Source organism: Anomalospiza imberbis, unplaced genomic scaffold (assembly GCF_031753505.1).
Source record: "Anomalospiza imberbis isolate Cuckoo-Finch-1a 21T00152 unplaced genomic scaffold, ASM3175350v1 scaffold_468, whole genome shotgun sequence".
Taxonomy (NCBI): Eukaryota; Metazoa; Chordata; class Aves; order Passeriformes; family Viduidae; genus Anomalospiza; species Anomalospiza imberbis.
In genome coordinates this window covers 1-22,227 of record NW_027100076.1, presented here as the reverse complement: position 1 = coordinate 22,227, position 22,227 = coordinate 1, and the positions used below count along the sequence as shown (strand labels likewise).

The window sequence follows — 22,227 nt, the reverse complement described above, 5'->3', positions numbered from 1 at the left end:
CTCCCCCCTCCCCCGGGGGGGTTTTGGGGTCACCCCGGCAGCGGGGTTCCCCCCCCAAAAAAAAGTGGGGGAGGGGGGCGTGGCTAAAATCGGCCCCTCCCCCACCTCGACCCCTCCCCCCACCCCTCCCCCACCCCCGTCGTCGCTTATTTATTGCCAATAAAGGGAATTGCCCCTCCCCCACCCCCCGGAATTTTGGGGTTTATTGGTTTATTATTTGGGGGGGGGGTGTGAGGGGGAGGGGCGTGGTGGGGGGAGGGGCGGGTGGGGAGGGCAGGGGGTTTGGGGTCACGGCCAAAAAGAAAAAAAAAAAAAAAAAATCCGAAAAAATTCATCCCGAAAAGTCCCCAAAAAGTCACGAAATTCATCCCAAAAAATCCCGAAATTCATCCCAAAAATCCTGAAATTCATCCCAAAAATCCTGAAATTCATCCCAAAAAAAATGTGAAATTCATCCAAAAAACCTAAAAAAATTGTCTCAATAAAGCCCCCAAAAGTCCCCCAAAAGTCCCTAAATTCATCCCAAAAAGTCCCGAAATTCATCCCAAAAAATCCCGAAATTAATCCCAAAAAAATCCTGAAATTCATCCCTGAAAATCCCAAAATTTATCCCCAAAAAATCCTGAGATTTATCAAGAAATTCCCAAAATTCATCCCAAAAAATCCTGAAATTCATCCCAAAATATCCCGAAATTCATCTCAAAATAATCCCAAAATTGATCCAAAAAAATCACAAAATTTGTCCCCAAAAATTCCCAAAATTCATCGAAAAAGTCCCAAAATTCATCCCAAAAAAAAAAAAAATCCCGAAATTCCTTAAAAAAATCCCAAAATTCATCGAAAAATTCCCAAAATCCCCGCCCAGAACGCGCCTGAGATGTTTCCACCACTCCAACCCCCGCCGACCAATCATTAATTAATGACGTGATTAATTAATTAGGGGTGGTCAAGAAAGTTGAGGTTGACCATTGGGTGGTCAATGGGGGTCAACCGAGTCAAGGTTGGCCATGGGGAGGTCAATGGGGGTCAACCGAGTCAAGGTTGGCCATTGGGTGGTCAATGGTGGTCAACCGAGTCAAGGTTGGCCATTGGGTGGTCAATGGTGGTCAACTGAGTCAAGGTTGGCCATTGGGTGGTCAATGGGGGTCAACTGAGTCAAGGTCGGCCACTGGGTGGTCAATGGTGGTCAACTGAGTCAAGGTCGGCCATTGGGTGGTCAATGGGGGTCAATCGAGTCAAGGTTGGCCATTGGGTGGTCAATGGTGGTCAACTGAGTCAAGGTTGGCCATTGGTCAATGGTGGTCAACTGAGTCAAGGTCGACCATTGGGTGGTCAATGGTGGTCAATGGTGGTCAACCGAGTCAAGGTTGACCATTGGGTGGTCAATGGTGGTCAACCGAGTCAAGGTTGACCATGGGGAGGTCAATGGGGGTCAACTGAGTCAAGGTTGGCCATTGGGTGGTCAATGGTGGTCAACTGAGTCAAGGTTGGCCATTGGGTGGTCAGTGGTGGTCAACTGAGTCAAGGTTGACCATTGGGTGGTCAATGGTGGTCAACCGAGTCAAGGTTGGCCATTGGGTGGTCAACGGTGGTCAATGGTGGTCAACCGAGTCAAGGTCATTTTAGGATCATTTGATGCCACTTTTGTGCCATTTTTGGGCCATTTCAGGGACTTTTCTTGGGTCATTTTTGCCCCATTTTGGGACCTTTTTCAGTCCTTTTTTGAGTCGTTTTTGAGCAATTTTTGGGACCTTTTAATGTAATTTTTTGGGTCATTTTTGCCCCATTTTGGGACCATTTTTCTGTCATTTTTTGAGTCATTTTTGAGCAATTTTTGGGACCTTTTAATGTCATTTTTTGGGTCATTTTTGCCCCATTTTGGGACCTTTTTCTGTCATTTTTTGAGTCGTTTTTGAGCAATTTTTGAGATCTTTTAATGTAATTTTTTGGGTCATTTTTCCCCATTTTGGGACCATTTTTCTGTCATTTTTTGAGCCATCTTGGGACATTTTTCTGTCCTTTTTTGGGGATTTTTTTCACCGTTTCGGGACATTTTTCTGTCGTTCCTTTACTCATTTTTGCCCCATTTTTTTTGGACCTTTCCCTGTCATTTTTTGAGCCATTTTGGGGCCTTTTCCTGCCTTTATTTTTTTTTTTTTTTTTACTTTTTTCCCCCCATTTCCCCTCATTTCCGAGTTCTTTTTTTTTTTTTGGGGGGTCGCTTCGAGGCCGTCTCGGGGCCGTTTTTATTCCGTTTTCCCCCGTTTCCCCCCGTTCCTCCCCCTTTTCCCGGCGGGGGGAGGGGCTCTCCGCCCAAGCTGGGGGAGGGGCACCTCGGGGTGGGGGAGGGGCACCTCGGGGTGGGGGAGGGGCACCTCGGGGTGGGGGAGGGGCCGTCCAGGAACCTCCGGAGCCGCCCGGGGTAGTCGGTGATGACTCCGGTGGCGCCGAGGCCGAAGGCTTCGGCGAAGTCGCGCTCCTCGTTCAGCACCCACAGCCACACCTGGGGGGTGGGGGAGGGGCCCTCAGGGTGGGGGAGGGGTCTGAGCCCCCCTCCCCCCTCCCCCCCCCCCACACACACACACCCCAAGCCCCTCCCCCGCAGCGAAAACCCGGCGGTTTTGGGGGGGAAAAGGGAGATTTTGGGGAAGAAAATGGCGGATCTGCCCCTCCCCCAGCCCGGAACTGGGAATTTCGGCCCCTCCCCCGCCCCGAAATTGAAGATTTTGAACCCAAAATCGGCATCAAAGCCCCTCCCCCATTCGCTTTTTTGACCCCCCCCCCCAAAAAATGACTTTTTGGCCCCTCCCCCACCCCCCATATTTGGAATTTTTAGCCCCACCCCCATTTGTATTTTTTTGCCCCTCCCCCAAAAATCTGGCTCCTCCCCCAGCCCAAAAATGAAACATTTCACCCTGAAATCGGAACCAAAGCCCCTCCCCCACCCCAAATCTGCATTTTAAGCCCCTCCCCACCTCCAAATTTGGACTGTTGGCCCCGCCCCCTCCCCAGGCCCCGCCCCCTCACCTGCAGCCCGCGGCTCCTCAGGTGCCTCAGGAGGGCGGGGCGGAGCACGAGGCTGGGGGAGGGGCAGAGTGACCACTGAGTGACCACTGAGTGACCCCTGAGTGACCACTGAGTGACCACTGAGTGACCACTGACCAGTGAGTGACCCCTGAGTGACCACTGAGTGACCACTGAGTGACCACTGAGTGACCAGAGTGACCAGTGACCCCTGAGTGACCAATGAGTGACCACTGAATGACCTCTGACCTCTGAGTGACCCTGAGTGACCTCTGACCTTTGACCCCTGAGTGACCCCTGAGTGACCAGTGAGTGACCTCTGACCTTTGTGTGACCCCTGAGTGACCCTGAGTGACCCCTGACCCCTGATTGACCCCTGAGTGACCACTGAGTGACCACTGAGTGAACAGTGAATGACCCCTGACCTCTGAGTGACCCCGAGTGATCAGTGATTGACCCCTGAGTGACCACTGAGTGACCCGAGTGACCCCTGACCCCTGAGTGACCCCTGAGTGACCCCTGAGTGACCAATGAGTGACCACTGACCAGTGAGTGACCCCTGCGTGACCCCTGACCCCGAGTGACCCCTGGTGACCAATGAGTGACCCCGACCCCTGAGTGACCCCTGAGTGACCCCTGAGTGACCACTGACCCGTGAGTGACCAATGAGTGACCCCTGACCCCTGAGTGACCCCTGAGTGACCCCGCCCCTCCCCCACTCACGCCGCTGCCGCTCTGCTCAGGGCGTGTCCGGCCGGGCCGCGGGGGAGGGGAAAATATGTCCTGGGGGGGTGGGGGAGGGGCAAGGGTGGGGTCAGAGCCCCGCCCCCACCCCTGACCCCGCCCCCTCTCCATTAGCCCCTCCCACACCCCAGCCCAGATTCCTTTAGCCCCGCCCTCACACCTTTAGCCCCGCCCTGTGCTTTCAGCCCCGCCCCCTTTTAGCCCCTCCTTCATCCCTTTAGCCCCGCCCCGTTGTTTTAGCCCCGCCCACACCCTTTAATTCTGCCCAGCCCTTTAACCCCGCCCCCACGCCTTTAGCCCCGCCCCCACGCATTCAGCCCCGCCCCACATCTTTAGGCCCCTCCCCCACCCCCCAAAATCCAATAAAATCACCCAAAATCCCGTTTTAACCCTTTTTCCGCCGGGTTTTTTTTTTGGGTTGAGGTGGGGGAGGGTCTGAGGCGGCGGGGGAGGGGCATGATCCAGCCCCGCCCCTCCCCCAACCCCCCCAAAAAATCCTAAATTTTGGGTTAAAAGCAAAAAAAAAAAAATTCCAAAAAATCACCAAAAAACCACACCCAAAAATCGCTTTAAAAAAATCCCTTTTTAACCCTTTTTCCGCCGAGTTCTTCCGGGGTTGAGGCGGGGCCTGGGGCAACCCCGCCCCTCCCCCACCCCTAAGAACCCCCACATTTTGAGTTAAAACCCCCCCCAATTTTTTTTTTTTTTTTAATCACCAAAAAAAGCCCCAAAAATCCATTTTTAACCATTTCTCTGCCGGGTTTTTTTTGTTTGTTTTGTTTTGTTTTGGTTTTGGTTTTGTTTTGTTTTGGGGTGGGGGAGGGGCTGAGGCGGTGGGGGAGGGGCCTGGGTTAACTTCGCCCCTCCCCCCCACACCCCTTAAGAACCCTCAAAATTTTTCGGCTTAGAGACGGGAAAAAAAAAAAAAAAAAGAAAAACCCGAAAAATTGCGGAGAAAATTCACCAAAAATCCATTTTTAACCCTTTTTCCGCCGGGTTTTTTTTGTTTTGCCTGGTTTTTTTTGTTTGTTTTTTTTTGGGGGGGGGGGAGGGGGAGAGTGGGGGAGGGTCCCCGGGGGGGTGGGGGGAGGGGCCGCACCGGTTGATGATGGAGGGCAGCGGGAAGAGCAGCGCGGCCTCGGGCAGCGGCAGCCGCGGGAGCAGCCCCAGGTACCAGAGCAGCAGCGCCAGCAGCCCCCGCTCCAGGGAGAAGCAGAACGGCATCCCCGGGTGCTGTGGGGGAGGGGCGCCGGCCTCAGGGGGTGGGGGAGGGGCAGCGCCCAACCCCCCACCCCCCACCTCGAGAGGACAAAAAAAACCCGGCGAAAATCGGGTGAAATTCACCGAAATCCCGCTTTTTTCACCCCGGAATTCTCTTTTTTTTCCCCAGCAAAAATTCGCGCTTTTTTTAACCCAAAACTGCCTCGAAGTGGTTGAAGTTCCCCAAAATTCCCATTTTTCCACCCAAAACTCCCCCAAATTCCACGTTTTCTCCTCATAATTGCCAGAATCCCCAAGTTTAACTCAAATTTCCTCCAAATTGCCCAAAATTCCCATTTTTCCACCCGAGGTTTCCCCAGATTCCCCTTTTTCTCCTCATAAATCCCAGAATCCCCGAGTTTAACTCAAATTTCCTCAAAATTGCCCCAAATTCCCGTTTTCCCCACCCGAATTTCACCCAAATGGCCCCAAATTCCAAATTTTCAACCCAAAACTCTCACAGTTTTCCATTTTTCCACCCAAATTTCCCCTTTTCAACCCAGATTTACCCCCAATTGGCCAAAATTTCCATTTTCTACCCAAAATTCCCATTCTCGATGCAAATTTACCCCAAATTGCCCCAAAATTCCCATTTTTCTGCCCAAAATTTCCCAGTTGGGGGTGGGGGAGGGGTTCGGCATCCCCGGGTGCTGTGGGGGAGGGGCGCCGGCCTCAGGGGGTGGGGGAGGGGCAGCGCCCAACCCCCCACCCCCCACCCCGAGAGGACAAAAAAAAACCCAGCGAAAATCGGGTGAAATTCACCGAAATCCCGCTTTTTTCACCCCGGAATTCTCTTTTTTTTCCCCAGCAAAAATTCGCGCTTTTTTTTAACCCAAAACTGCCTCGAAGTGGTTGAAGTTCCCCAAAATTCCCATTTTTCCACCCAAAACTCCCCCAAATTCCACGTTTTCTCCTCATAATTCCCAGAATCCCCAAGTTTAACTCAAATTTCCTCCAAATTTTCGGGTGGGGGATGGTCCCGGGGTAGGGGTGGGGGAGGGGCGGGGTGGGGGAGGGGCTCACGGCTCGCCGGCACTTGCGGAGGATGCGCTGGCGGAACGAGGCCCAGAGGGTGATGGGCGCGCGGTCGAAGCTCCGGACCAGGGCGGCCACCTGGGGAAATGACCCGAAAATGCGAAAATGAGGGGAAATGACCCGAAAATGGCGTAAAAAATCGGCCTGAAATGAAGCAAAAATTGAGCAAAAATGGCCCAAAAAAAGGACACGGAATGGGCAGGAAATGAACCCAAAAATGACCCCAAAATGGCGCCAAAACTGAGACAAAATGGTCCTGAAATGATCCCAAAAATGAGCAAAAATGGCCCAAAAAAAGGACACGGAATGGGCAGGAAATGAACCCAAAAATGAGCAAAAATGGTCAAAAAAAAGGACACGGAATGGGCATGAAATGAACCCAAAAATGAGCAAAAATGGCCGAAAAAAAAGATACAAAATGGTCCTGAAATGATCCCAAAAATGGGCAAAAATGGCCAAAAAAAAGACACAAAATGGTCACAAAAATGACTGAAAATAGCCGGGAAAATTGTCCCAAAAATGAGCAAAAATGGCCCCAAAATGACTCAAAAATGATCAAAAATGACCCAAAAAATGGTTCCAAAAATGACTCAAAATCGTCAAAAAAAGGATCCTGAGACAGAGAAAAAATTGCTAAAAAATAACCAAAAAAATGACTAAAAATTACCAAAAAAATTACCCTGAAATGGTCCCGAAATGACCCAAAAAATGGACCCAAAAATGACCGAAAATGGCCCAACATAGACATGAAAAATACCAAAAAATGGCAGCAAAATGAGTCAAAAAGTGACAAAAAAATGACCGAATATGGCCCCAAAAATGACCTGAAAATGGCCAAAAACGCCCCAAATTCCCCCCAAAATAGCCAAAATTATTTTATAAATTGCCCAAAATTATAAAAAATTGCCAAAATGACCAAAAAATGGTGAAAAATGCCCCAAAATGACCCAAAAATGACCCAAAAATGGCCCCAAACCGTGCCAAATCTCAGCCCCGCCCCCATTTGTGACCTCATTGATGAGGTCATCGTCGTCGTCCTTGACCTCGATGCTGATTGGCTGCCGGGGGAAGCGCTGAAAGACCTCGACCAATCGGGGAATTCGGCGATCGCAGCCGGAGGAGAAAGAGCCTGGGGGGGGAGGGGGGGGGCTTGGACAGGGGGCGGGGCCAGAGCACTCCAGGCCACGCCCCCAAAAAAATCCCGGGAATTTTGGGGTTAAATTGGGAATTTTGGGGGAATTTTGAGAATTTTGGGGAATTCCGATTCTTCCGCCCAAAAATTCCCATTTTTCTCCCAAAATTCCAATTTTCCCACCCAAAATTGCCCAAAATTCCCAAAATTTTGACCCCAAAATTCCCATTTTTTGACCCCAAAATTCCCATTTTTTGACCCCAAAAGTCCCATTTTTCTCCCAAAATTCCCATTTTCCTACCCAAAACTTCCCAAATTTTCCCAAAATTCCCATTTTTGACTCAAAATTCCCAAAAAATCCCATTTTCCCCACCATAATCGTCCCAAAATTCCCTTTCTTTCACCACAAAATTGCCCAAAATTCCCATTTTTCTGCCCAAATCTTCCCAAAATTCCCATTTTTCCGCCCAAAATTCCCATTTTTTGACCCTAAAATTCCCATTTTCCGCCCAAATTTTCCCAAAATTGGGGTTTTCCTCCCCAATTCCCGCTGCTCTCACCGGGGGCGAAGGTCACCTCCAGGGGGCTCCGGTACGGGGGCAGGTCCTGGCAATTAACCACTAATTAGCGTTAATTAGGAGTTAATTACAGTTAATTGATGGTTGATTCGGGTTGGTCAGGGTTAATTGGGGGGCAACTGGGAGTTATTAATGTTAATTAGGGTGATTAGGGTTAATTGATGGTTAATTAGGGGTTAATTAGGAAGTTAATTAAAATTAATACTTAATTATGGACGTTTTAGCGACCACTAATTACCAATTATTACCAATAATTGCCATTAATTCGCACTAATGGCCATTAATTATATTTAATCACCACTAATTACCACTAATTACCAATCATTAACAATTAATTACCAACCATTACCACTAGCTACAATTTATCACCGTTAATTACCACTAATTACCACCATTATCCATTAATTACCACTAATTCCCATTAATTACAATCATTTCCCTCTAGTTACAATTTATGGCTATTAATTCCCACTAATTACCATTCATCCCCATTCATCACCATTCATCACCACTAATTACAAATTATTACCGGTAATTACCACTAATTGCCACTCATCACCACTAATTACCATTAATTACCCATCAATACCACTAATTACAATTTATTAGCGTTAATCACCGCTAATTACCATTCATCGCCGCTAATTACCACCAACATTAACTCCCCCTAATTAATCAGCGCCTCATTAACCCCGCCCACCCATTCACCCTCGATGAGCGCTAATTAGCGGCTAATTAGCGGCTAATTAGCGGCTAATTAGGGGCTAATTGTCGCACCCGGAAGTCGGTCTGGGTGACGTCAAGATGGCGGCCGCTCTGTCGCGACAGATCCCGGTCGTGACAGACGACGACGACGCCGTCGCGCGTGCGGCGCACGTCCAGCTCCAGCCAATCACAGCCCTCCGACACCGCGCTGGGGGCGGGGCCACAGGGAAAAGGGCGGGGCCAAGAGATACAGCCAATTAGAGAGGTTGCGGGGTGGTGGAGGGGGCGGGGCCACGTGAAAGGGGGCGGGGTTAAGAGTTACAGCCAATCACAGATCTCCAACACCGCGCTGGGGGCGGGGACACGGGGAAAAGGGCGGGGCCAAGAGATACAGCCAATTAGAGAGATTGCAGGGTAGTGGAGGGGGCGGGGCCACGGGAAACGGGCGGAGTTTAGAGATACAGCCAATCACAGACGTCAGACACCGCGCTGGCGGCGCCGTGGCAGGAAAATGGGCGGGGTTTCACGTTACAGCCAATCAGAGAGCTCGGGGATGGCACTGGGGGTGGGGCCAGAAGAAAGGGGGCGGGGTTAAACGGGTGGAGCCTGGATCTGTCAATCAAACTGAGTGGGAGGGGTTTCGAGGGGAAATGGGGGTGAATTAGTGTTAATTGGGGGATAATTAGGGGTAATTGGAGGTAATTAGGAGATAATTAAGGTTGATTTGGGGTTAATTTGAAGATACTTCAGGCTAATTAGCGATTATGTGTAAGAAAAATAGGGTTAATCAGGGGATTAATTAAGGGCTAATTAGGGGTTAATTAGGCGTTAATTAGGCGTTAATTAGAGATTAATTAGGGCTTAGAGAGTCTCCAATGGCCTTTCTGGAGGCGGGGCTACAGAAAGGGGGTGGGGCTCTGAAATACAGCGAATCAGGGAGCTCAGAGACCGCATTGGGGCGGAGCCGCAGGGAAGGGGGCGTGGTTTAGCGATACAGCCAATAAGAGCGTTCCGTGACCGCACTCGGGGCGGGGCATCAGAAAGGGGAGGGGCTTAGAGCCTTGCATGCGACTCCAGCCAATCAGCGACCGCGCCGAGGGCGTGACCGAGGGGGGGAGTGGGCGGGGCCAAGCGGAGGGGGCGGGGCCTCACTTCTCGAAGGCCTCCATGGTGTTCTCGATGCGCTCCCCCGCGCCTGCAGGGGGTCGTTAATTAGGGCTAATTAGGGCTAATTAAGGCACATTAGGGCTAATAACGACTCATTAAGTGGTTAATTGCGCTTGCCCCGCCCCCTCCCTTATTTGCCCCGCCCCCACACCCCGTTTGCCCCTCCCCCTCGCAGGCCCCTCCCCCTTGAGCTCCTCCCCGCCCCAAACCCCTCCCCCACCCAAGCCCCTCCCTCTGTAGCCACTCCCACTTTCTCCACCCCTCCCCTCCAAGACCCCTCCCCCCTAGAGCCCCTCCCCTCAAGCCCCTCCCCCATCCCAAACCCCTCCCCCTTGTCCTCTCCCCCTCCCCCTTTAGCCCCGCCCCGAGCCCCTCCCAACCTTTAGCCCCGCCCCAAGCTCCTCCCCTTATTTAAGCCACACCCCCCCTCGCGGAAAAAAGCCCCTCCCCGTTTAGCCCCGCCCCTCTCACCGCCCCTGTGCGCCACCGCCCTTCCGGTCACCGCCAGCCTCGGCCCCTCCGGGCCCCTCCGGCCCAGCGCGGCCACCAAAACCCCCCCGAGGGCCACCAAAACCGCCCCCAGGGCCACCCCGAGCGCCAGCGCCGCCATGGCTGCCGCCCGCCGCGCCGCCCCGGACTGGTGTGGACTGGTCCGAACTGGTTTGGGCGTGGCCGCGCACCTGTCTCAGGTGTGGCCGAGGGGGTGGGGTTGGGTTGGAGCGGCGATGCCTCGGTACCCACAATGCACCGCGGGATACGGGGTTACTTCCGCCTCGGTACCCACAATGCACCGCGGGACAGGGGGTTACTTCCGCCTCGGTACCCACAATGCACCGCGGGACAGGGAGGTTACTTCCGCCTCGGTACCCACAATGCACCGCGGGATAAAAGGGTTACTTCCGCCTCGGTACCCACAATGCACCGCGGGATACAGGGTTACTTCCGCCTCGGTACCCACAATGCACCGCGGGACACGGGGTTACTTCCGCCTCGGTACCCACAATGCACCGCGGGATACGGGGTTACTTCCGCCCCGGTACCCACAATGCACCGCGGGATACGGAGTTGCTTCCGCCTCGGTACCCACAATGCACCGCGGGATAAAAGGGTTACTTCCGCCTCGGTACCCACAATGCACCGCGGGACAGGGGGTTACTTCTGCCTCGGTACCCACAATGCACCGCGGGATAAAAGGGTTACTTCCGCCTCGGTACCCACAATGCACCGCGGGACAGGGGGTTACTTCCGCCTCGGTACCCACAATGCACCGCGGGATACGGGGTTCTTTCCGCCTCGGTACCCACAATGCACCGCGGGATACGGGGTTACTTCCGCCTCGGTACCCACAAAGCACAGCGGGATATGTGGTTACTTCCGCCCCGGTACCCACAATGCACCGCGGGATACGGGGTTACTTCCGCCTCGGTACCCACAATGCACCGCGGAATACGGGGTTACTTCCGCCTCGGTACCCACAATGCACCGCGGGATACGGGGTTACTTCCGCCTCGGTACCCACAATGCACCGCGGGATACGGGGTTACTTCCGCCTCGGTACCCACAATGCACCGCGGGATACAGGGTAACTTCCGCCTCGGTACCCACAATGCACCGCGGGATACGGGGTAACTTCCGCCTCGGTACCCACAATGCACCGCGGGATACGGGGTTACTTCCGCCTCGGTACCCACAATGCACCGCGGCACAGGGGCGTTACTTCCGCCTCGGTACCCACAATGCACCGCGGAATACGGGGTTACTTCCGCCTCGGTACCCACAATGCACCGCGGGACAGGGGGTTACTTCCGCCTCGGTACCCACAATGCACCGCGGGACAGAGGGTTACTTCCGCCTCGGTACCCACAATGCACCGCGGGATACGGGGTTACTTCCGCCTCGGTACCCACAATGCACCGCGGGATACAGGGTAACTTCCGCCTCGGTACCCACAATGCACCGCGGGATACGGGGTAACTTCCGCCTCGGTACCCACAATGCACCGCGGAATACGGGGTTACTTCCGCCTCGGTACCCACAATGCACCGCGGGATACGGGGTTACTTCCGCCTCGGTACCCACAATGCACCGCGGGATACGGGGTTACTTCCGCCTCGGTACCCACAATGCACCGCGGGATACAGGGTAACTTCCGCCTCGGTACCCACAATGCACCGCGGGATACGGGGTAACTTCCGCCTCGGTACCCACAATGCACCGCGGGATACGGGGTTACTTCCGCCTCGGTACCCACAATGCACCGCGGCACAGGGGCGTTACTTCCGCCTCGGTACCCACAATGCACCGCGGAATACGGGGTTACTTCCGCCTCGGTACCCACAATGCACCGCGGGACAGGGGGTTACTTCCGCCTCGGTACCCACAATGCACCGCGGGACAGAGGGTTACTTCCGCCTCGGTACCCACAATGCACCGCGGGATACGGGGTTACTTCCGCCCCGGTACCCACAATGCACCGCGGGATAAAAGGGTTACTTCCGCCTCGGTACCCACAATGCACAGCGGGATATGTGGTTACTTCCGCCCCGGCACCCACAATGCACCGCGGGATACGGGTTTACTTCCGCCTCGGTACCCACAATGCACCGCGGGATACGGGTTTACTTCCGCCTCGGTACCCACAATGCACCGCGGGATACGGGGGTAACTTCCGCCTCGGTACCCACAATGCACCGCGGGATACAGGGGAACTTCCGCCTCGGTACCCACAATGCACCGCGGGATACGGGGTTACTTCCGCCTCGGTACCCACAATGCACCGCGGGATAAGAGCTTACTTCCGCCTCGGTACCCAAACAAACTGGGAGCACTGGGAGGACTGGGAACCAAACTGGGAGCACTGGGAGCACTGGGAGCACTGGGAGCCAAACTGGGAGCACTGGGAGGACTGGGAGCTCAAACTGGGAGCACTGGGAGCCAAACTGGGAGCACTGGGAGCCAAACTGGGAGCACTGGGAGCCCAAACTGGGAGCCCTGGGAGCCAAACTGGGAGCACTGGGGGCCAAACTGGGAGCACTGGGAGCCAAACTGGGAGCACTGGGAGCGCTGGGAGCTCAAACTGGGAGCACTGGGAGCCAAACTGGGACCACTGGGACGACTGGGAACCAAACTGGGAGCACTGGGAGCTCAAACTGGGAGCACTGGGAACCCGTCCCAAACCCCCCTCAATAACCCCAAGTTATGCAAATTTATGCAAATCGCCCCAACACCTCCTTCAAAAGCTGCCCCAACCCAATGACGCCATCGCAGTATGCAAATGAGGAATGTTTATTGCTTTATGCAGATTTATGTAAATGAGCGATGGACCCACGCTCTTCTGCCTCCATTTCCGGCCATAAGGGAGGGGCGTGGCCTCAACCAGTCAGAGCCGGGCTGTACTAATTTATGCAAATCCACACAAATGAAGCGATGACAGAAGAAGTGACATGCAAATTTATGCTAATGAGCCGCGCTCCGCCTCCCACTGCTCGGGCGTCAGCGTTCGCTGCTCCAGGGCGTGAATCCGGCCCAGCTCCTCCTTCAGCGCCTCGTTAACGAGCCTGGCCGATAATTAGCCGCTAATTAACCCTGCTGTTAATTACCCCAGCCAAAAAAACCCCTCATTAACCCCTGAATATAATTAACTCATTAACCCCTTAAGTCCCTCATTAAGCCGCATATTCCCTTGAAGCCCCGCCCCCTCCGCCGCATGCACAGAAACCCCGCCCAACTCATTAAGCCCCTCCCCATTATTTAAGCCACGCCCCGTTTCCCTTATCAGGCACAATTATGCCCCGCCCCTTCCCATTTAGGCTCCATCCCTTTCCCCATCTTAGACCACTGTAAGCCCCGCCCCTTCCGCATTTAACCCCGCCCCATCCACCACAAATGAGTTTAAGCCCCACCCATTCCATAATTAAACCCCATTTAAGCCCCGCCCCATTTCCCTCATACGGCACCATTAGACCCCCGCCCACACCAACAAAACCCAAGCACCGCCCCTTTCCCGTTAAGCCCCGCCCATTCATCTTGCAAGACCCTTTAGGCCACGCCCCCTTTCCCTTAGAAGACAAAAAAGCCCCGCCTATCAAGCCCCGCCCCCTTCAGGCCCCGCCCTTACCGGTGGCGCTGCAGGGTTTTGAGGCCGCGGAAATTTCCGGAAACCACGAGGAGGCGGAAACTTCCGGGGCAGAGCTGGGGAGAGTCACGCACCTCCTGCAATCAGCGCTAATTAGTAATTAATTAACCAATTAATTAGTGCCAGGCGGCCCCGCGAATATTAATGAGGCGATCACGGGGCAATTAGGGGTCGTTATCTGGTGATTAATGGCTGTTGGGTGGTAATTAACAGTGATAAAACAGTAATTAGCTGCAAATTAACATCAAACCATCGCTAATTAACACTCATTAGCCACTTATTATGGCGACAATCTAATTCATAACATGCAATGGGTGTAATTAGAAATGTAATTAGCGATTAAATGGCTAATTAGCATCTCTTCAATGCTGATTGACACCCATGAAATGCTAATTAGAGGTTATTAACAGCTAATTAACACCAATTCATCACTAATTAACACCCAATAACCTTTTACTATATACAATGGGATTACTAATTAACACGAAACCACTAATTAACAACAATTAAAACCTTACTGCCGTCCAACCCTAGTTGGCTGCCATTAATCACCAATAACTGCCAATTAGTCGATAATTAGCACTTGATAGGGTCTAATTAATACGCTTTAATCGCTAATTAACACATCTTAATTGCTAATTAACCCCCATTAGCCACTCATTACCACTCCGACTTACTAATTAACAGCAGATAATTGCTAATTAGCCAGCCCTGACCACTAATTAACACCGGATAGGCGCTAATTAGGCACTAATTAATCACTTCCTGGGTTAATGAAACCTTAATTAACACTGACTCATTAACGCCAAACACTCCCAGCACTAATTAACACATCCCGAACCTAAGTAATAACCTAATTAACTCCTCTCCCGCCTAATTAACCGCCATTCCCGCCATAACCGCCCGACCAAGCCTAATGAACACGCGGCCGGCGCTAATTAGCTAATTAATTAGCTAATTAATTACCACGTGCTCGGCCTGGAGCCGCTCCTGGAGCCGCTGCCGCAGCTCCTCCGCTGTGGGAGGCTCCATTTCCGCTTCCGCTGCGTCACTTCCGCTCCGCGCCGGGCCTTGTGGGAATAGAGGCGGAAGTGAAGTAAAGCATTGTGGGGTAACGAGGCAAAACATGGCGGATCGCAAAGGATTGCGGGTAACGAGGCGGAAGTGGAGTAAAGCATTGTGGGTAACGAGGCAAAAGATGGCGGATCGCAAAGGTTTGTGGGTAACGAGGCGGAAGTGGGGCAAAGCATTGTGGGTAACGAGGCAAAAAAAAGGCGGATCGCAAAGGATTGTGGGTAACGAGGCGGAAGTGAAGCAAAGCATTGTGGGTAACGAGGCAAAAGATGGCGGATCGCAAAGGCTTGTGGGTAACGAGGCGGAAGTGAAGCAATGCATTGTGGGTAACGAGGCAAAAGATGGCGGATCGCAAAGGATTGTGGGTAACGAGGCGGAAGTGAAGCAAAGCTTTGTGGGTAACGAGGCAAAAGATGGCGGATCGCAAAGGATTGTGGGTAACGAGGCGGAAGTGAGGGAAAGCATTGTGGGTAACGAGGCAAAACATGGCGGATCGCAAAGCATTGTGGGTAACGAGGCAAAACATGGCGGATCGCAAAGCATTGTGGGTAACGAGGCAAATGATGCTTTGGCGCAAAGGATTGTGGGGTAACGAGGCAAAAGATGGCGGATCGCAAAGGCTCATGGGTAACGAGGCGGAAGTGAAGCGCTCCCGCTGCGGGGCGGGCCCGGTGCGAGACCAGTACGAACCAGTCTGGGACCAGTACGAACCAGCCTGGGACCAGCACGGCGGAAGTGACGCCATTGAAGGCGCCGGCGACACCAGTTTGGACCAGAGCGAGCACCAATCCCTCCCGGTAGCTTGCCCCGCGGTGCATTGTGGGTACCGAGGCCAGACCGCCGCCATTTTTACCGAGGCAAGGCGCACCGGAAGCGCTTCTCGCTTCGCAATGCATTGTGGGTAGCGAGGTACAGAACGTCCGCCTTAGCGAGGCGGAAGTGGCCGTGCCGGAGCGGAAGTCGCCCCGGGGCGTTGTGGGCCGGCGATGGCGGCGATGCGGGCGGTGTATTTGCTGCGCTCCGCCGCCCCTCAGGGCCGGGCCCGCGGCCGAACCTACGTGGGGTTCACGGTGGATCCGCGGCGGCGGCTCCGGCAGCACAACGGCGGCAGGAGAGAGGGGGGGAGCCCGCAGGACCAGCGGGAGAGGGGCCCTGGTGCGGGATCCGGGGGCGCTTGCGGGGCTTTGAAGGGGTTAACGGCCGATTTAGGCGGGATTTAAAGGGAATAAAGGGGATTTTTGGGGGATTTCAAAGGATTTTTTGGGAGGTTTCAAGGGATTTTAAGTGAACTTCTTGTCGAAGTAAAAGGAAATTTAAATTTATTTCCTTGAATAATTATTAATTTTTTTAGAAATGAATTTATTGAATTTGGTTTTTTTTTTTTTTTCTCGAGTTTTCAATGAGTTTTGTCGCAATTTAACCGCTTTTACTCCAAAAAAGGGAAATGGAACTTTTCGTCCACGGTTTCCCCTCCGACGTCGCCGCCCTCAGGGTGAGCTCCGCCCCATTTATAGCCCCGCCCACCACATTGAATGACAGTAAACCCTTCCTCCGTCCGTTTAAGCCCCTCCCACTTTTACACGCCTTCGTATAAGCCCTACCCACCTCATTAAAAATTAACCCCTCCTCCTTTCTTTTAAGCCCCTCCCACTTTTTAACCTATCAGCACAAGCCCCGCCCACCACACTAAACCCATTGTATTTGAAGCTCCTCCCACTTTGAACCCCACCCATATAAGCCCCACCCAGCTCATGAAACCCCTCCCCTGTGATGTAAGCTGCTCCCAATTTTTAGCCCCACCCACTTAAGCCGCACCCCTTATTAAATTTAAATACCATCTCATTTAAGCCCCTTCCTCTGTTAAACCCCACCCATGTAAGCCACACCCACCTTGTTAAACCCTCTCATGTAATTTAGGCCACTCCCATTTTCTTGCCCCACCCACCTCATTAAACCCATTTCAACCCCTTCTCTTTTAATTTAAGCTCCTCCTATATTTTAATTTCCCCATTCAGCTCCACCCACTTAAGCCCCGCCCCTTAAAAATTTCAGCCCAACCTCCATTTTAGCCCCTCCCACCTAAGGCCCATCTCATTCAAGCTCCTCCCACTAAACCACCAATTTAAGCCACACCCACTTTAAGCCCCACCCTCTCTAAGCCACTCCTCTTTCTTAAACCACACCCACATAAGCCTTGCCTCTTCCTCCTAGTTTGAGTGGGCGTGGCAACACCCAAACTCCTCCCGGCGTCTCCTGGCCCCGCCCCTTCGTCAGCCCCGGGAGCAGCCAATCAGCTTCGCCCTCCGCCTCTTGCCCCGCCTCCTCCGAGCCCCGCCCTGGTCCCGCCTTCCGCTGAAAATCCGCTGGCTCCGCCCCCCGCGCCCTGCCCTGGAGTTGTCCCCGCCCCCTCATGTGGTAGAGGAGGAGGGGGTGGGGCTGCCACACCTTAAAAGGAAAAAAGGGCGGAGTCAAGAGGTGGCGGAGGAGACTTGTGGGTGTGGCCTGTGTGGGGAGGTAAGGGGAGGGGCTTAAACGGGTGGGGCTGAAAGGGGGCGGGGATTAAATGGGTGGGGATTAAAGGGGAGGGGCTTAAGAAGGTGGGTTAAAGAGGGAGGGGTTTACACAGGTTTAATGATGTGGGTGGGGCTTAAGAGGGGTGGGGCTTAAAAAGGTGCAGTTTAAAGAGGTTTAATGAGGTAGGAGGAGCCTTAAGTGGGTTGGGCCTAAGTTGAATATGTTAAAGGGGTGGAGCCTAATAGGGAGGGGCCTACATGGGTGGGGCTTTATTGGGGTAGGGCTAAATGTAATTTTAATTTTGGACGTGGCCTAAAAGGGTCATGGCCTTTACAAGAGTGGAAAAAAGTCACAATTTGGTGAATTTTGGGTCCTAAAAATGCAAAATTATGCAAATATGTGGGCACAGGCATGGGCTGCGAATTAAGGGCGGGGCTTGAGGAGTTGTTAATTAATCGCCGTGATTTTAAGAGCGATTAAACCTTTTTAAAATGCAAGATTTATGCAAATTTATGCTATTTGAGCAGGAATTTCAGCATTTTGATGTTTTAGACACAGGCCACGCCCCTTTTGCGCTGTCCCCCGCCCCCAGTGCAAGATGGCCGCCCATCCCTTGTGCCTGGCCCGGCTCTTCCTGGCCCCGGAGCCGCTGCAGCTGCTGCCAGTAGGGGGCACCTGTCCCGGGTAAAAAAAAAAAGGGTGGGGCTTAATGCTGGGGGGCGGGGCTTGTTGTTTAGAACCATTTCCCTTATAAGGAAAGGTTCCAATATGGCTGCTGGTGGCGGGGCTTGGTTTTAAGGGATCTTTACCTTATATGGGAAGTCTCCAAGATGGCTGCCAGGAGGCGGGGCTTGTTTCTAAGATGCTTTTTCCATAAAAGGCAAGGTTTTATCTCTCTGCTGGGGGCGGGGCTTGTTGCTATGGATCCTTTTCCCTATAAGGAAAGTCTAAGGGGTCGCTAGGGGGCGGGGCTTTCCCATATAAGGTGTGCTGCTAGGGGGCGGGGCTTATTTCTAAGGCCCTTTTCTTTATAAGGAAAAGCTCCAAAATGGCTGCTGAGGGGCGGGGCTTGTTTTTATAAGGAATTCCTTCAAAATGGCGGATGTAGGCGGGGCTTATCAAAGAGGGTGTGTCCTGACTCTGACCCCACCCCCAGGTGCCACACCCACCTCCTCTGGGGCGATCTGATTCGTCGCTGCCTGGGACAGGCGGAGCCAGAAGAAGAGTGGGCGGAGCCCGATGACTTCATCATCCCAAGCTCCGCCCCAACATGAAACCATGCCCACAATGAGTTTTTTACCATTTTAAATTTATTTATTTATAATAAAATCCTTTTTTAGCAAAAGATTAATTTATTTATTGTTACTTAAGGGGTATAGCTATACTAAGCCATGCCCCTATGATGTCATTTCCCTCTTGCCCCTCCCCTTTTTGGACGCCATTTTGAGAGACCAAAATCCCTTTTTTTTCCCCATTGTTTATTGGTTTTTTTTCCACATTTCTCTTGGCTTTTTTCTCCCAAAATCATTTTTTGGCTTCTTCCCACCCTTCAAACCCTCCCCAAAAAATTTAAAGATTTTTTCCCCAAATTTTAGGGAATTTTTTTTGTCAATTTTTACCAGAAAAATCCCAGCGTTTTTACTCAAAACTCTATATTATTGCCCATAAAACCCCCAAATTTTCCCGACCACAAAAAAATCCCTATAAATCTTTAAATTAACCCCTAACTCATCCTTATAAAAACCCCATTTTTCCCCCCATAAAAATATCTTTTTTTTCCCCCGAAAATAACCCAATTTTACCCCATAAAAATACCAATTTTCCCCTTATACAAATCCGAATTTTTCCTCGTAAATATCCCAATTTTTTCCAACAAATAATCCATTTTTCCTATTTTCCCCACCAAAATAATTTTCCCCCATACAAATCCCATTTTTTTCCTAAAAATCCCCACAAAAAATTCCCCCACAAAAACCCCAATTTTGCCCCAAAAAAACCGTTTATTTTTTGCATAAAAAATCGTATTTTCCTCCATTTCCCCCTTCAAAATCGCATTTTCTCCCCGTTTTTCCCCAACCCACCTAATTCCAGGCCGCTCTTCCCGAATTTCGGGTGGGTATTACCAAATGTTGGGTGGTTTTTTTTCCGGATTTTGGGTGTTTTTTTCCCGAATTTTCACTTTTTTTTTGGTCTCTTTGCAGGCCACCACGTAGCGCTGGGCCACGTTCAGGGGCGGGGAGTAGCCGTCGGCGTAGGAGGTGTCCTCGAAAAGCACCGAATAATCGTCCTGGGGCTGGGGAATTTGGGGAAAAAATTGGGAATTTGGGGGGAAAAGTGGGAATTAGCAACGAGCCACGCCCCTTGAAGCCCCCCTTATATGGTGTTCGCTCCCTTAGCAACAAGCCCCCGCCCCTTAGCAACCCCCTTACATGGCAATGCCACTCCTTAGCAACAAGCCCCGCCCCTAGCAACCCCCTTATATGGCAATGCCGCTCCTTAGCAACAAGCCCCACCCCTAGCAACCCCCTTATAAGGCAATGCCACTCCTTAGCAACAAGTCCCGCCCCTAGCAACCCCCTTATAAGGCAATGCCACTCCTTAGCAACAAGCCCCACCCCTTAGCAACCGCCTTATTTGGCAATTCCACTCCCTAGCAACAAGCCCCGCCCCTAGCAACCCCCTTATATGGCAATGCCGCTCCTTAGCAACAAGCCCCACCCCTAGCAACCCCCTTATAAGGCAATGCCACTCCTTAGCAACAAGTCCCGCCCCTAGCAACCCCCCTTATAAGGCAATGCCACTCCTTAGCAACAAGCCCCACCCCTTAGCAACCGCCTTATTTGGCAATTCCACTCCCTAGCAACAAGCCCCGCCCCTAGCAACCCCCTCCCTGCTCCACGGCGCCCCGCGCTGATTTTTGCCCAAAACCTCCCATTTTTCTGGGGATTTTTGCCTGAAACCTCTCATTTTTCAGAATTTTCCCCCAAAACCTCTCATATTTTAGCTTTTTTTGGCCAAAAACCTCTCGTTTTTGGTTTTTTTTTCCCGAAAATCTCCGTTTTTTTGGGGCTTTTTGGGGGGCTTTCTGCTGATTTCAGGCTCGAACAACCCCCTTATATGGCAATGCCGCTCCTTAGCAACAAGCCCCACCCCTTAGCAACCTCCTTATATGGCAGTGCCCTCCTTAGCAACAAGCCCCGCCCCTAGCAACCCCCTTATATGGCAATTCCGCTCCCTAGCAACAAGCCCTGCCCCCTAACAACCCCCTTATATGGCAGTGCCGCTCCCTAGCAACAAGCCCCACCCCTTAGCAACCCGCTTATATGGCAATGCCGATTCTTAGCAACAAGCCCCGCCCCTAGCAACCCCTTATATGGCAGTGCCGCTTTTAGCAACAAGCCCCGCCCCCTTAGCGACCCCTTATATGGCAGTGCTGCTCCTTAGCAACAAGCCCCGCCCCTTAGCAGCCTCCTTGTATGGCAATACTACTCCCTAGCAACAAGCCCCGCCCCCTAGCAACCCCCTTATATGGCAATGCCACTCCTTAGCAACAAGCCCCGCCCCTAGCAACCCCTCCCTGCTCCACGGCGCCCCCCTAGTGCCCGCGCTGCTTTTTTCCCCAAAACCTCTCATTTTTCTGGGGATTTTTGCCCAAAACCTCCCATTTTTCTGGGGATTTTTGCCCAAAACCTCCCATTTTTCTGGGATTTTTGCCCAAAACCTCTCATTTTTCTGGGGATTTTTGCCCGGAACCTCCCATTTTTCTGGGGATTTTTTCCCAAAACCTCCCATTTTTCTGGGGATTTTTGCCCAAAACCTCCCATTTTTCTGGGGATTTTTTCCCAAAACCTCTCATTTTTCTGGGGATTTTTTCCCAAAACCTCGCATTTTTCTGGGGATTTTTTCCCCAAAACCTCGCATTTTTCTGGGGATTTTTTCCCAAAACCTCCCATTTTTCTGGGGATTTTTGCCCAAAACCTCTCATTTTTCTGGGGATTTTTGCCCAAAACCTCCCATTTTTCTGGGGATTTTTGCCCAAAACCTCCCATTTTTCTGGGGATTTTTGCCCAAAACCTCCCATTTTTCTGGGGATTTTTGCCCAAAACCTCTCATTTTTCTGGGGATTTTTTCCCGGAACCTCGCATTTTTCTGGGGATTTTTGCCCGGAACCTCCCATTTTTCTGGGGATTTTTGCCCAAAACCTCTCATTTTTCGGGGGATTTTTGCCCAAAACCTCTCATTTTTCTGGGGATTTTTGCCCAAAACCTCTCATTTTTCTGGGGATTTTTGCCCAAAACCTCCCATTTTTCTGGGGATTTTTGCCCAAAACCTCTCATTTTTCTGGGGATTTTTTCCCAAAACCTCTCATTTTTCTGGGGATTTTTGCCCAAAACCTCGCATTTTTCTGGGGATTTTTTCCCGGAACCTCGCATTTTTCTGGGGATTTTTTCCCGGAACCTCGCATTTTTCTGGGGATTTTTGCCCAAAACCTCTCATTTTTCTGGGGATTTTTTCCCGGAACCTCACATTTTTCTGGGGATTTTTGCCCGGAACCTCCCAATTTTCTGGGGATTTTTGCCCAAAACCTCCCATTTTTCTGGGGATTTTTGCCCAAAACCTCTCATTTTTCTGGGGATTTTTGCCCGGAACCTCCCATTTTTCTGGGGATTTTTTCCCAAAACCTCCCATTTTTCTGGGGATTTTTGCCCAAAACCTCCCATTTTTCTGGGGATTTTTTCCCAAAACCTCTCATTTTTCTGGGGATTTTTTCCCAAAACCTCGCATTTTTCTGGGGATTTTTTCCCAAAACCTCGCATTTTTCTGGGGATTTTTTCCCAAAACCTCCCATTTTTCTGGGG

General features: G+C 52.0%; 3 protein-coding genes across 3 annotated transcripts; 1 reads left to right on the top strand and 2 right to left on the bottom strand.

The window, feature by feature from the left end:
* Positions 1-1,155: 1,155 nt before the first annotated feature.
* LOC137466902 (lysophospholipase D GDPD3-like) lies at positions 1,156-10,271 on the bottom strand. The gene is made up of 11 exons (XM_068178518.1): positions 10,117-10,271; positions 9,631-9,673; positions 8,551-8,686; positions 7,756-7,801; positions 7,074-7,192; positions 6,052-6,141; positions 4,868-5,001; positions 3,748-3,807; positions 3,028-3,079; positions 2,376-2,503; positions 1,156-1,168 (listed from the first exon to the last, which is right to left on the bottom strand). The coding sequence occupies exons 1-11, from the start codon at positions 10,253-10,255 to the stop codon at positions 1,156-1,158; spliced, it is 960 nt and encodes a 319-aa protein (XP_068034619.1). The 5' UTR covers positions 10,256-10,271.
* Positions 10,272-12,914: 2,643 nt separating this feature from the next.
* Positions 12,915-14,898, bottom strand: LOC137466898 (bolA-like protein 2). Its single transcript, XM_068178515.1, has 3 exons — positions 14,747-14,898; positions 13,763-13,857; positions 12,915-13,202 (listed from the first exon to the last, which is right to left on the bottom strand). The coding sequence occupies exons 1-3, from the start codon at positions 14,810-14,812 to the stop codon at positions 13,097-13,099; spliced, it is 267 nt and encodes an 88-aa protein (XP_068034616.1). The 5' UTR covers positions 14,813-14,898; the 3' UTR covers positions 12,915-13,096.
* Positions 14,899-15,636: 738 nt separating this feature from the next.
* On the top strand, positions 15,637-18,642 carry LOC137466901 (structure-specific endonuclease subunit SLX1-like). Its single transcript, XM_068178517.1, is given in 7 exon segments — positions 15,637-15,966; positions 15,968-16,000; positions 16,002-16,009; positions 16,295-16,346; positions 17,066-17,368; positions 17,961-18,052; positions 18,525-18,642. Coding segments are annotated over 7 exon segments (732 nt in total). The 5' UTR covers positions 15,637-15,840.
* Positions 18,643-22,227: the final 3,585 nt, after the last annotated feature.

Excerpts from the sequence above, each read along its gene's own strand:
- LOC137466902 (XM_068178518.1), bottom strand. The coding sequence starts at position 10,255 with ATGGCGGCGCTGGCGCTCGGGGTGGCCCTGGGGGCGGTTTTGGTGGCC. Across the intron at positions 8,687-9,630 it reads ACCATGGAGGCCTTCGAGAA|CGCGGTGTCGGAGGGCTGTG; the intron begins GTGAGGCCCCGC and ends CCCCGCCCCCAG. Across the intron at positions 6,142-7,073 it reads ACGATGACCTCATCAATGAG|GTGGCCGCCCTGGTCCGGAG; the intron begins GTCACAAATGGG and ends TCATTTCCCCAG.
- LOC137466898 (XM_068178515.1), bottom strand. The coding sequence starts at position 14,812 with ATGGAGCCTCCCACAGCGGAGGAGCTGCGGCAGCGGCTCCAGGAGCGG. Across the intron at positions 13,858-14,746 it reads GGCTCCAGGCCGAGCACGTG|GAGGTGCGTGACTCTCCCCA; the intron begins GTAATTAATTAG and ends CGCTGATTGCAG. Across the intron at positions 13,203-13,762 it reads AAAACCCTGCAGCGCCACCG|GCTCGTTAACGAGGCGCTGA; the intron begins GTAAGGGCGGGG and ends ATTATCGGCCAG.